Below are 15,033 nucleotides of genomic sequence, written 5' to 3'. Positions count from 1 at the left end.
GGAAGATCAACAGATCAGAGGTAGGCGAATTGGGGGAGAGAAGAGGGAAGGAAGGGTAAAGGGGATACTGAAAGGAGTAAACTCAAGTCCATGCATGTATGATTTTGTCAAAATGAACCCAACGACCATGTGTAACCATAATGCTATAATAACAAAGAAAAATAAAAGAGTTGGCTTAGAAAACATTAACATTTAACCAAAAGGGGCAAAAAAAATGAAATGCTGAATATTAGCAACGAAAATGAAGATGAATCAGGAATGACACTATAGATACTTAAAAATATGATATGGGAGTCAACGAGAAATAAAATTAATTTACTGGAAATCAATTAACAACAAACCTTTACAGTAACATATTTGCTATGTGGAATCTATAAAATAGAAACCGGGGCGGAGGAGATGTAAGGATCTCTTTCCATGGCGGGCCACGCAGTTATTAATTCACAGAGCCAAATAACAGTGTGTTATCCAGTGACTTCCACTATTACTATATTTACTTATTAAAGGCTTATATTATTTAAGGACTTTCTTTCAAACTACGATAGCTACACGCGCACGCGCGCATTTTTTACGTATTTGCCTTTAATTGGTGGGTAAATGGAAAGAGCGCAATCGCACTCTCAGAGGTTTGACCCTCTCTAGTCTTCGTAGAAAGCGGACAAGGTATCCGCTTCCCAGAGGTTCCTCCAGCACCGCGGAAACGAAACTGCACCAGGCTCCTCCCCGCGGACTGGGAGAGAGCCAATCAGGGCACAGCCCGGGCTGATCGCGTGCTGGGTGTCATGGCGGCCTGCAGTCGCTGCTGCTCTTGCCTCCGGCTCCGGCCGCTGGGCGATAGTCCCCTCCGCATGCCCAGGCGGAATCCGGCGCTCACGTATTTGCAGATGCGAGCACTATCGGGTAGCGTGGGGTCCCGAGCTGTGGCTGTGGACCTAGGCAACAGGTAAGGGACGGCGTGCGCTCCCTTCTTGTCCCAAGGTATCCTTTCCGGCCAGCCCAGATACATTAATCTTCCTGGTTACAAATCCGTCTGACGTCTCTTTAACCTCTCTTTACCCCAAACCTAAATTCCATATTTCCTTTTCTGAATATGGAGCCTGTCTTCTCGGACTTTCCTCCTTCCTGCTCTGCCTTGTGACTTTGCTTATTGAATCTTTCCTTCCTCTGTTCGGGATTCTTTTCTCCAGAGCCTGTCTTTCCAGCTGACATCTATTCTGTTAATTTTCAAAGACCCTTGGGCGCTGAAGTGGGAGGCATTCCACCTTGAGATAACGAGTTGACTATGTGTGCACTCGTCATCCAGCCCAACTGATTGCCTAAAAGTGTGGCCAGCATGACCCTGGAAGGAAATGGAAAGTCAGGTTATTGAACGCCAATTATATGATGCACGCAATATTTTTAAACCTATAGTAAAGATGCTATCACCCTCATTCTATAGTTAAGATAACAAAAAAAGCTAGGTAACTTTCTCAGAGTAAACCAAGCTAGATGGATTGTGAAATAGTGTTTCTTATTAAGTCCATAGTTTTCCCAGGGGTCCATTTGCTGGAATTCACATTGTTATGGGGAGACGCCTCAGAAAGCATTCTAAGTCCGAATTTCAAATCAAAAGAGATCTTTATTTACCTGGCCAGAGACTTTCACCCACCACAGAGACTCAAGCTCTGTGGGAGGACAGCATCTTCCTGGTCCATCCAAAGAGAATGTGAGCACAAAAACCACAACTCAGTGACTTGCTTTTTGTCATGTAAGCTAGCTAATCATAGAAATTAAAACATTGGTAAGTGGGACCTTTGGGCTCTAGGCTGGACTGTAATTTTCCAGTCAGCAAGCAAGAAGCTAAAATAGCATTAGCTTTGCAGTTCAGCTGACCACAGTCCTGGGTTCAAGCAGGTGCTAGATAGTGGCATCTTGAAATTGGGCAGGAGTCCGTGGACGAGAATCTACAGGGGCATTCACACCCAGGATGTAGTTCACCACAACCACTGCTGCATCCTAAGTAGGGTACAATTTGTGGGGTACAAAGTACAGAAAGACAGTTTTTTAAATAAGAAAACAGATTTTATTTCAGTTTCTCAGAAACAGCTCTTTTAACAGTGTTTTATAGAAGACAGCAAAATGGAGTCTTAGGCTTGTCTGACAGTTCTTGCTTTAAAATTGTCTTATCTCACTTATCAAAATCTTATATCTATAATCTATATTTTTACTAATCTATAACCTATAATTTACACTCTTATTGATGTATTTATCAGTTCACACCACAAGAACATGAAAAATCACTTTTGATGTGATCGTTTTTCGAACAAACGAAATTGCTAATGCATACTTTTATTATCTAAAAATTTTTATTGCATTTTAAAAATATTTTGACCCTAATTCATACCAAACAACAACAAAAAAAAAACTGGCTTAGAATCCAGAGCCACTTCCCTAATTTAATGAATAAACAACAAACTAATTACTTCACAACATGGGACAAATGATCAGACAGGATTTGATCAAGAGTATGCAGACTTTTCAGCAAATATTTTAGGCTTTGTGGGCATATTGTCACCCTCTCAATTCCTCTTTGTGTGTATGTGTCTTTACAAAACTTCTAAACATTATACAAAAATTTTCAGTTGAAGAACTCTACAGAAACAGGCCATAGGCAGTAGTTTCCTTACCTCTAAACTAGATTATCTCTAAGACTCTTTCTACCCTTGGTTAATTCTGATTTTGGGGGGAAGAGGAACTAGGGAAAGGATATCTCTTCCATTCTTTAAGGACTGCACATTCTTGCCCAAAGATAAACCCTACAACATTTCATTCAACAGACACTTACTGTGATCTACTAAAAGCAGTGACATCCATAATTCCCATAAGTAATCTACTTTAATTCATTTATTAATCAATCTGGATCTCTTTTGAAGTTATTTTTTTAAAAATATCTTTATTTATTTATTTATTTTTAATGTGGTGCTGAGGATTGAACCCAACGCTTCACACATGCTAGGCGAGCACTCTACTGCTGAGCCACATCCCCAGCCCCCCTGAAGCTAGTTTTTTGTAAATGTGTGCCATGTGTTGAAAAATACAACTCAGTGAGTTTGATACCTGCTAGATAAATCAGTTCATCTTTGTCTTAAGTTTGTCACTTGCAACATTTATTGAGTAGCCATTATATTCCAGATACATTATATTTAATATATTTTTTAACACCATGGGAGACTATATACTATTGTGGTAGGTGTTTCCAGATAGTATGTTTAATGCTCATAGTGCCTTTGAGGCAAGTGTTTAATTTTCATTTCACAAGCTTTTATTGCACAACTGCTATGTACCAAGAACTGGAGATATAAGGTCTGATGAAGAAATGAAATAAACACACATTCACTGGAAAATCATTGTGGGGAAAGATAAGAATAGGGCACTAAGGGAGTACAAAGCATTACTTTTCTTACCCCAAAGCTTGCAATTGTTGTGAATTTTGAAGGATAAGGAGGAATTATCAGTAATTCAAATAGTAAGGAGAATAGCAACAGAAAAATTGGAAGGTACTATCATAGAAAGGTGAAATGGCATTTTAGTAACTATAGATAATTCACTATGGATGTAGCAAACAGTAAAAATCTGAATCTAAAAATTTTTACAGAGTCCAAAGCCAAATCTTAAAGTACCTCCACCCCTCATTTTTCAGTGGAGGCAAGTATTTTTACTGAATATTTCTTGGTGGAATTTTTAGGAAGGTGGTTACATTCTATATCATCCTGCAATATTTCTAAAAATGTTCTTTAAGTACCTCTTTTTCCCTGTAGTTCTACTTCCTGTGTGGCTCCTCTCTTCTCTCCAATTCCTTATTTAGCTGCCTCCTCCTACTCTTCTCCCCACCAATAAGATCTCCCTGCTCATCTTATCATCCTTTTTATTATTATTTATTTTTTCAGAAGTGTGTTTTGTTTAGGTATTCGTTTATGTGGTTCAACATTTAAATAGCATGACAGTCTTCCATACATTTCCATAGCCAGGCAGTTCCAACCCCCAGAGGCCGTCCCTATATTATCAGTCTTCTATATATTTGGAAATATTTTATGCATGTAATATTGAAGAGTCAGTTGGCTGAGAGTTTGCTGTAGTTAGCTTTTTTTTTTTGCTGCTGTGACTGAAAGATCTGACAGGAATAATTTTAGAGGAGGAAAAGTTTATTTTGGTGCTCACTGTTTTCAGAGGTTTTAGTCCCTAGAATCTGGCTCCATTCCTTGGGGCTCGAGGAATTTAACCCAACGCCTCACACATGAGGTAGAACATCATGGCAAAAGAGTGTGGCAAAAGTAGTGGCTCAGGCATCGCTTTAGGAAGTAGAGAGCTCTGTTCAACAAGGACAAAATATATACCCCAAAGATATGCCCCCAGAGACCTATCTCCCCCAGCCACACCATGAATTACCTATAATTACCAACAATCAGGGGATTAATGCACTATTTATATTAACCTTCTTATAACCCAATCATTTCATCTCTAAACCTTTTTGTATTGTCTCACATGAGCTTTTGGGGAACACCTCATATCTAAACCATCACAGGTAAAATGAACCATGGAGCAAAAGTAATAACAGAATTTTACCAAAAACAACTAAAAGTACATAGACCAGAAAAAAACTATAAGTCAGTTTAATCCCAGCTGAGATTGTGAGATAAAATGATAAGCAACCACCTGTTTTCTTTGCCTAATATAGATTGTACAGCCAGGGGAAATGGTGCACACCTGTAATCCCAACAATTTGGGAGGTTGAGGCAGGAGGATCCCAAGCTAGAGACCAGCCTCAGCAACTTAGTGACAATCCGTCTCAAAATTAAAAAAAAAAAAAAAAAAAATTAAAGGGCTGGGGATGTAACTTGGTAGTAAATCGCCCCTGGATTCAATCCCCAGTACCAAAAGGATGATGATAATAATAAGAAGAATGCTATGAACATTCATGTACAGATTTTTGTACGGATGTATTTTCATTTCTCTCAAGTATATCCAAAGGAGTAGAATTGCTGGGCCACTAGGAACTCTTTATTTAATACTTTAAGGAACTGCCAGTTTATCTCATGAAGCTAGAACACCATTTTGTATTCCCACCAGCAGTATGAGAATTTCAGTTTCTCCACAGTCATACCAACATATATTACCAGTTTTTTTGAGTACACCATCCTACTAGGTGTAAAGTGGTATCTCATTGTGATTTTGCTTTGCATTTCCCTGGTGGATAATGATATTAAGCTTTTTCTCATGTATTAATTGGCCATTTGTATATCTCTGGACAGATGTCCCTTCAAATCCGTTGCCAATTTTTTAAATTGAATTATCTTTTATATATATATATATATATATATATATATATATATATATACATATACATGTATTGTTTATAGAGAGTGGTGATGTGGGAGGGCTATTTTATATTATTTATATTTTGGGTACTAGGAATTGAACCCAGAAGCTCTTTACCACTGAGCCACATCTCCAGCCCTTTTAATTTTTTATGTTTTTTTAATTTTGAGACTGGGTCTTGCTAAATTGCTTAGGGCCTTGCTAAGTTGCTGAGGCTGGACTTGAATTTGCCATCTTCCTGTCTCAGCCTCTGGAGTCTCTGGGATCACAGGCATGTGCAACCACCCCTAGCAAAACTGAGTTGTCTTTTTATTCATTTGAAAGAATTTTTAACATTCTAGATGTAAGCCTCTTATCAGATATGTGAATTGCAAATGTATTCTCCTCCTCTGTGGACTTTCTGTTACATTCTCAATAATATCCATTGACTCATGCCAAGTTTTTAATTTTGATGAAGTCCACTTTATTTTTTGTTTTGTCAGTTATGCTTTTTGATATCATATCTTTTTAAAAAAATTGTCTAGCTCAAATTTATAAAGATTTACTGCTGTGGTTTTTTTTTTTTTTTTTTTCCAGAATTTTGTAGTTTTAGTTCTTTTAGTTCTAGGATCCATTTTGAGTTAGTTTTTATCTTTGTGTGATGAAGGAGTCCAAATTCATTTTGCATGTGTATGCATATGAATATCCAGTCATGCTAGCACCATTGCTTGAAAAGACTATTCTTCCACCATTAAATTATCTTGACACTTTTCTCAAACATGAAAGTCTTTATAGGCAATATTTAGTAGTTTATATTTTGCCCTGAAAGCACTGAGGGAAATTTTATAAGATTTTTTTTTAATTTTTTATTTTTTTAGTGGTAGATGGACACAATATCTTTATTTATTTGTATGTGGTGTTGAGGAATGAACCCAGCATCTCTTACCAGCAAGGAAGCGCTCCACCACTAAGCTACAGCCCCAGCCCCTTATAAGATTTTTAATAGGGAAATGATGTAGTTTGTGTACTAAAAGGTTACTGTAGTCAACAAGGCAAGGGATGCAAAGAGATTGAACTGAGATGGTAAATGGGAATTAATATTTAGAAAGGCACTTGGTTTCTGTGCCCCTAAAATACTTTATCTCACATTCATGTTTGTCCTGTACCTTCTTTTTATCTTCTATAAGCAGCTCCCCTTGTACATGAATCTCATTCTTTTTATTTTTTTGCTGAGGGAAGAGGATTTGTGAGGCTTGATAGCCTTTAGTTCTTCTGTTACAATCTTGGATTATTTTATATGCTACTAAGTCATTGTGTTGAATTTTTATTTTTAAACAGAAAAATAGAAATATCCTCTGGGAAACTGGCCAGATTTGCAGATGGCTCTGCTGTAGTACAGGTAAAAATCCAGGTTTTTAGAACTTCATCCTAAAAATATTTATGGATATTGGTACTGAATCTTTATGACATCATATAACTTAGAAATGTGATATTGGGAATTAATTCAGACACTAAGATCTTTCCCAGTGTCAAAACCAGAGTCAGACCTGAATGTATTAAATGACCTTGACGATCCTTTCCAAACATGGGATTTTATTATATTTTTGTTAATAGAATCTGTTAGACATTTCTAGAGAAAGTAATTTCATTATTCTCAATAGAACAGTGAAATTGGAAATTTTTATTATATACAACCTAAATTTCCTCATTAGAAATAGAAAATATGATTCAATTTATTTGGTGTGACTAAGCTATCAGTGATCCCCCTTTGTCCTTTTCAAAAATTTAGTGACAGTTCTAATGCTGGTCATGCTCATATAGAAGGGATGGTGCCAAGCTGGGTGTACACGCCTGTAATCCCAGCAACTCAGGAAGCTGAGACAGGAGGATCACAAGTTCAAAGCCAGCCTCAGCAACTTAGTGAAGCCCTGTCTCTAGATAAAATATAAAAAAGGGAAGCCCCCTGGGTTCAGTCCCCAGTACAAAAAAAATGCAGCGGGTGGGGAGAACCAAGAGTGGACTATTTGTGAATAATCATCACTTGGAATAAGACATCTCTTTGCTTAAAAAATTTTTGGAGTGAGTATTCAGTTGCTACTTAGATGTTAGTGTCTGATTTCGAAGGTATTTACCAGTGTTTATGTTTTAAGTCAGGTGACACTGCAGTGATGGTCACAGCTGTCAGTAAAACAAAACCTTCACCTTCCCAGTTCATGCCTTTGGTGGTAAGTAATTTGCTAATTTATCTGAACTGTAGTTATAGCATAAATGTAGAATTTGTAATATTTTTCCATTTTCTTATGAGTACAAAATATAAACTTTGTTCAGGAAAAGGTCGTCCTTAGTTGTTTGATACTGAATCGTTAAGAGAGTTTGAATGGATTATTTTATAACCACTTTTCATGCTAGTAGTAAACATTCTTTAGACTATCCAGTTATATGAGTTGATGAGATAAGTGAATAAAGTGCATGAGTGCTCTGATGACAAATAAGCAATGAATTCATTGCCTTCATGGGTTTCCCTTCAGTATGAGTCTACAAGTGTATGGTAAGTGAAGAGAGCCTTAGGATGTTAAGGCTTCTTTCTAATATGAAAGGGAATGCAGTTATACCTAACAGTTGATACAAAAAGTCAGTGTTTGACAGAATAAGCCACTGTGGAAAGTAGTGAAGCTAGGTAGTCATCTGACTGCTAAGTAGAAGACTTTTTAAAATAATTGGCTGAAATATTTCTTTCTTTTGGGGAGAGGTACTGGGAATTAAACCCAGGAACACTTTACGCTGAACTGTATTCCCAGCCCTTTTTAACTTTTATTTTATTTATTTATTTTTGAGACAGGGTCTCACTAGGTTGCTTAGGGCCTCACTAAGTTGCTGAGGCTAGCCTCAAACCTGTGATCCTCCTGCCTCTGCCTCCTGAGTCACTGGGATTATAGGAATGCACCACCCCGCCCAACTCTGGCTGATATATTTCTATAAACTCTCCTTTCCCTAAAATATACAAAACTTTAAAAGTAAATTAAACAACCTTTACTCCTAGTCTATAGAGTATGTTGTTAGCAAACTCAAGAAAATTAGTATTTATATAATAGATTTTGTGACATGGTTTTTATTAAAAAAAAGGAATCATACAAACCTTATTTTTTCATTGCTGTTGCAGGTTGACTACAGACAGAAGGCTGCTGCAGCAGGTAGAATTCCCACAAACTATCTTAGAAGAGAGATTGGTTCTTCTGATAAAGAAATTCTTACAAGTCGAATAATAGGTAAGATATCAAGATAGAGGCATTAATGCTCTCAGATATGCCAATGTTTCTTTAATTTTCCTTCATTGCATGAGTGCCACTAAAGATTATCTACTGTCTCTATTCTCTCACTTGAATGTAGTCTTCATGAGAGAAAAAAAAATGTCTCTTTACCTACCAAGTCTTCTTTAACTTGTACACTGCTTAGCACAGAACAGGTATTCAACTAGGTGCAGTGGCACACATCTGTAATCCCAGCCATTCAGGAAGCTGAGGCAGCAGGAGTATCACAAGTTCAAAGCCAGCCTCAGCAACTTAGCAAGACTCTAAGCAATTTTATGGAGAACCTGATTCAAAAAAGGCAGGGCTAGGGATGTGGCTGAGTGTTTAAGTGCCCATGGTTTCAATCCCTGATACCAAAAAACAAAAAAGGATAGGCATTCAATAAATATTTGTTATATCTATTGAGCATATGAATTCCATAGCTCATGCCTCTACTATGTTGATTTGTCCCTAGTATTTTTCATTTTTTTATGTTGAGAATAGTTATTCCTAAACATGATATGTATCAACTACTGACATGTGAATAATCTTCTAAGTCTTTGACAGTCATAAATATAAATATAGTTTATAGTTCCCATACCCAGAAATTGGTAGTTGATGAACAGACACAAACTACCAAGGTGCCATTTTCTTTTGGTCTGCTCTTAGTCCTAATTGTCTTTCCTCTGCTTAGTGTTAGGTCATGGTCTATTATTAATTGAAGGATTGATATTTATCAACTTTCCTGTTAGCAAATCAATCCAATGGGTTTGGTTTTGTTTTGACATATCGAACAACTGGCAATATTATTTCAAAAGTTTTGGACTCTAAAGCAACTCTGTCAATACTATTTAATGTCTTTTTTCTTTCTTTTTGGAGATCGTTCAATTAGACCTCTCTTTCCCGCTGGCTACTTTTATGATACACAAGTAAGTTCTGTTTTATGTTATTTGTTTCCAGGTCAATCAAAACTTATTTAATCTCTGTAATTCTTCTTTGGCTAAATATTATAAAAAATTTTGGTAGTGCTCTTGCATTTTACTTTTAAGTCATGTTTTTTAAAAAAAAAGATAATACTTTTGAAAAGCTAACATTTACTTGGTATCAGTTGGAGCTGACACCTAAATTCTGAGGAGTCAGCTAACCAGGAATGTTGGAAAGCACTCAAGGCAGTGGAAATGGGAAGCTCAAAAGCCCTGAGGCATGGGCTGGGGATGTGGCTCAAGTAGTAACTTATTGTGCTTGCCTGGCATGCGTGCGGCCAGGTTCGATCCTCAGCACCACATTCAAAAAAAAAAAAAAACAAAGATGTTGTGTCCGCCGAAAACTAAAAAAAATAAATATTAAAATTCTCTCTGTCTCTCTCTCTCTAAAAAAAAAAAAAAAGCCCTGAGCATAAAGAAATTATCTTTATTATTGGATCCTCTGAAACTCTACCTCATTACATTTTAATATTTTCTGATTATTAGCTCATAATGATACATATACTTTAATTAAGAGTACTTAATTAAGTAATCATTTTACTTACATGAACTAAATGTGTAATTGTACCTTTGCAAGGATGTCACAGCTTCAGGGAGATTCCTTTTTTTCAGTGCTAGGAACTACAAGGGAAATTACTTCCTTAAGAATATGACATAGACAAAAAAGAATTTGACATAGGCATATCACTGCAGTATTAAGCAGTTCATTGATTTGTTTCATCTTTACTTATAAACAGATAATAGAAATATGTAGCTAAGATTTGCTGAATACTTGCAATGCAACTGGTATTGTGGTAAATATTTTATATTACAGTATTTCTTCAGTTCTCATAGAAACCCTTTGGGAAGATGCCATTATTTTTCTTTCTTAAAGTTGAGAGAACTTTCAGAGTTTAATTTAACTAATTTACCCAATGTCAAGGATTTAGTTAAATATAACCAAAATTAACCATGCTTTTAACATGTAGTATTCCTATATTTTAGGCCAAGATAGTCCTCTCAAATCAAATACATTTGTTGTTAAGTACTTCAAATTTTTTCCCCTTCTACCAGGTCCTTTGTAATCTGTTAGCAGTAGATGGTATTAATGAACCTGATGTCCTAGCAATTAATGGTGGTAAGTATAAAAATAGAGATTAAAAGGATCATTGTTGATTTTTGAAAAATAATGAAATATTTTAATTTCAGCTCTTATTTTTTCCTTTTTTTTTTTTTAAAGCTTCTGTAGCCCTCTCATTATCAGATATTCCTTGGAATGGACCTGTTGGTAAGTTAGGCTATGAAAATAAAAATCTGTATTTATGTTGTTCTAATAGTGGTAAGCATGTTTTAGCAAGGCTATAGATTTATTGACTCTGATATATTACTTCTTATGGGGTTGATAATCCAAGAGTCCTTGCAGGTCTTTGAGACATTCTGATCCTTGCCTGCTTTTAATAGCAATGTGTGAAGATGCTCCATTTAGATTTAATGTTCCTAGATATATTCACTTTTTAGTGGCCTCTTTTTATAAAAGAACTTTTTCTTGATTTGCACTTGAAAATTATCAGAGCACACAGTCTTTCAGGAGAAAACAAACAAATGTTTGTAACAGATAGCTCTTATAAGTTGTAATCATAAATATAAAAATTATTCATCAAATAAATGATTATCAAGTATCCTAAATACAAGCTAGTGAGCTAAGCACTGAAGAAACAAAGACAGACTAGCAACACAAAGACAAAAGAAACTGTTTTTGCTGTTAGCTTAAGTGAGAGAGACAGATAATTATTTGCATTATTGTGTTAAAGACATAGCTGAGGTGCTTAGAAAATGATAGGGAAGGTCAGGTTTAGTTTTGTGGTTTTGATTTATCATGGAGGGCTTCTTAAAGTAGCCAGTATGGAGGTTGAACCTCAGTAGGATCAGATGCAAACATCTTTTTTGGAGAGAGTACATTGTAGACCAGAAGAGCATTCAGCATAACTGAAAATGTGTAGAAGAAATGATATACTTGAACAACTCACTGGATCTAGAAGGTGGGGTAGGGTAGGATGTTCTGTGGGCTTTTAGTACCATGAGAAAAAGAGGAATTTTGTTCTGTGGTCACAAAAAGGATTGAAGCCATCACTGGAATAATGCCTTGAAACAATTACCAATATTTTAATATATTTTAGGGGCAGTACGAATAGGAATGATTGATGGGGAATGTATTGTTAATCCAACAAGAAAAGAAATGTCTTCAAGTACTTTAAATTTAGTGGTTGCTGGAGCACCTAAAAGTCAGATTGGTAAGTAGTTTAAGTACCACATTTGTTCTAGATTTTACTGATAAGTTCTTGATTCTTAAGAAATGTTTTTAAACTCTCTTGTGTTGGGGACCGCAAATCAAGTCAAGATGGCGCCTGGCAGTTTGCCAGGAAGAGTGGTTTGTAAGGCAACGCCACCAAGCCATTAAGATGGTAGGGATTCCTTATTGGCCGATTGCTATAACTGGATGATGCTAATTGAGTCAAGCTGTGTGTAACCAGTTAGGTATATATACCTCTGCTGTTTTGCAGTAAGGCGGCTCCTGCTACCTTGGGTGCCCGCTACCTTGAGTTCCCGCTCAGTTCCTGCTGAGTTTTCCCTACAATAAAGCAGTTCCCGCTTCAACCTTCAAGTTGCTTGTCACCTCCCATTTATTCTGCTAAGCCGGACTGCGGCACTCTTGTATGTGTATTTTCAGTAACAGTGAAGATTTTTGTTTTATGTCTGTCATATTTTAGCAGAGCCTTTACTTCTTATCACATAATACTTAAAATTACAGAATGTTATGCAGTTAAAGTATACAAAAATCTTTAGCCAGATAATTTCAGTAATTATTTTTAGACTAAATTATTTTTAAACTGATAGCTTAACCTAAAAATAGAAGTTTTAAATCTGGTAACAAATTATTGTTTTATTGGTTTAAATATTTTCATTTAAACAATTCAGCCATCGTAAAGCTTCCTTGATGTCCTCTAAGGACATCTAGTAAATGGAAAACCAGTAATAAAGTAGAAGAAATACACTAACAATGAGTCACTTTCACTTATTTCCTGTAATAAAAATGTCATTAATTGCATGAATGAAAATTTTGGCCTTGTTCTAGTCTATGGAAGGAGAATAGACTTTAGCAGTTAGAATGACTTGGGTTTGAAATCTTCCTTTACCACTATAATCATTTGACTTTGAACAAATTAGAAACCTTATCCATTTATTCTGCTATAGAACTTTTGATGTCTCTGGACTTTTTGACATTGCATCTTCTGATGTGGCTACTTTTTTTGGGGGGGTACTCCGGATTGAACTCAGGGGCACTCAGCCACTGAGCCATATCCCTAGCCCTATTTTGTATTTTATTTAGAGACAGGGTCTCACTGAGTTGCTTAGCACCTCGCAGTTGCTGAAACTGGCTTTGAACTCAAGATCCTCCTTTCTCAGCCTCCCAAACTTCTGGGATTACAGCCATGTACCACTGCGCCCAGCCTCTGATGTGGCAACATTTTGATGAAACATAAACTACTAAATTTTTAGTACTTTTTTGTATAAATGCGTGAAACACCTCATTTCTAGCTACTGTTATGTTGGTCAGTAATGAAGTAGAAGTAGGCACTGTATGATAGACAAAACACATAGGAATTGTATGCTATCCACATTATTAGCTTGTGTTGTTAAACCAAATAACAAGGCTTAAACAAGATGGAAATTTATTTTTCTCTCAGGTAAAAGAAATTTAGAGTTGGTGAGTCCAAGACAGTGATGGTGGCTCCATGTTGTCTTAAGAAATCCAGTCTCCTTCTGACTTTCTGCTCTGCTACCTTCAAGGTGTGGCCTCATCTTCATACTTAACAATCTTACTGCCAGAGCTCTTGCCAGCTTAATCTGTGTATAGGCAGGAGGAAGATCAAAGAGTGGAATAGCAGAAAGCCATGTGACCGCTGACTGAGTCACCCTGCCTTGTAAGGTGTTTTCCCAGACATCCCCACCCAGCAGTTTCTTTTACATCTCATTGGGCATAACTGTGGCACATCATTGATTGCAGAAAAGGCAAGGACATGTTTTTTGAATTTTAACTTCAGAGAGTGGGATTTATACCACCAGGAACTATACTAATGTAAAGAGAGTATTCCAAAATTTAGGAAAGCCATGAGTAACAGATGATCCCTACATTATAAATGAGCATCTTGAAAAGAGCCTCCATGAAAGTACTTGTTAACTGTTTAAAGTTCGCTTGATCTGCATCTGAATTTTTTTCTTTAAAGTTGTGTTTTTCATTTACTTTCAGTTAGTAAATTGATCCAGTTACTTTACAGGATAGTTGAAGACAGAAGTCAAGGTTTGCAAAATGACAAGTAGTGTTTCTAATAAGCATAATAAAGTTAATACCTGCTATTGTCATTAAGATTAAAAAAAAAAAACCTGTTTCTAATTGTTATTATAATCCCAATCTATATTAGAGTTGATCCACTCTAATTTTAGTAAACCTTGGAGGAAGAACAAAGGATCTTTGTGGCATCTATGGTGTGCTGTGGAAACACCATAAGCAGCCTTTGAGCTAGCTGTTCTCACCTTTTGCTCCCTAGATGGAAGAATGAGACTCTAGAGGCTAAGTGAACCTCAGAGGGTAGTTTTAAATAATTAGGAGAGGCCGAGGATAATTCAGAACCAACCTGTAACTAGCTTCAAGAATTACCAACCTACATTTTTTGACTTTCACACACTATTTCCATAAAGATATTCAGCCAGCTTTTTGCTTTTGTAAAGTATACCAGATATGTATTTTGACCCCTTTTTCATGCATTATGATTAATACCGCCATCATGAAACTTCTGGGATACAAATAATAGTAATTGCTACCATATCAGTACTAAATATGTAGTAGTCCAAATCTTTAACCAATTTTCTGCACAGTACCTTTTGGGTGCTTGTTTTTAAACTGGTACATTTGATATTACTTATCATTCTGTGTGTGATAGGATATAACTCAGGGAAAAGTATAGCAACACCATGTTTTTAGATTCTGTGTCTCAAATTCATAACTTTAGTTAATCCTACAATTCCTTCATCTTCAGTTACTAAAAATAGTTAATGGCTTAAAATAATCATTTTAACAAAGTTTTTAATTTAATTTTTTTTTATTTGTGACAATGTTCAGTAGAATAGTCTGCAGTGAAGGAAATATTTCCTATCTGAGCAGATAGCTAATGAGTAGTTGCAAGGTGGCTAGAGTGGGCAAACAAATTTTTTATTTTGTATAATTTTAATTAAATTAAGTGCAAATAGCCATATGTGACTAGTAGTTACCATGTTGAACAGCACAGGTCTGTGGATCCAGAACTATCAGAAATTGTCCTTTAAAGCATTTTTTTAAAAGGAATTGCTTTGGACCCCTAAAGCTCAGGAAATAATGCCAAGAGCTAATAAAT

The 15,033-nt window shown here is 36.1% G+C and overlaps 1 protein-coding gene across 1 annotated transcript in view; it reads left to right on the top strand.

The window, feature by feature from the left end:
- The first annotated feature begins 753 nt into the window (after positions 1-753).
- Pnpt1 (polyribonucleotide nucleotidyltransferase 1) overlaps positions 754-15,033 on the top strand; it is a 46,496-nt gene continuing 32,216 nt past the window's right edge. The window contains exons 1-8 of the mRNA XM_027934572.2: positions 754-943; positions 6,673-6,733; positions 7,485-7,559; positions 8,495-8,600; positions 9,501-9,550; positions 10,658-10,721; positions 10,824-10,871; positions 11,761-11,874. Coding sequence (XP_027790373.1) covers positions 783-943; positions 6,673-6,733; positions 7,485-7,559; positions 8,495-8,600; positions 9,501-9,550; positions 10,658-10,721; positions 10,824-10,871; positions 11,761-11,874 — 679 coding nt within the window. The 5' untranslated portion in view covers positions 754-782. The remainder of the gene's footprint in view (positions 944-6,672; positions 6,734-7,484; positions 7,560-8,494; positions 8,601-9,500; positions 9,551-10,657; positions 10,722-10,823; positions 10,872-11,760; positions 11,875-15,033) is intronic.

Source organism: Marmota flaviventris, chromosome 14, assembly GCF_047511675.1.
Source record: "Marmota flaviventris isolate mMarFla1 chromosome 14, mMarFla1.hap1, whole genome shotgun sequence".
Classification (NCBI taxonomy): domain Eukaryota; kingdom Metazoa; phylum Chordata; class Mammalia; order Rodentia; family Sciuridae; genus Marmota; species Marmota flaviventris.
This window is presented reverse-complemented; position numbering and strand designations above follow the sequence as displayed.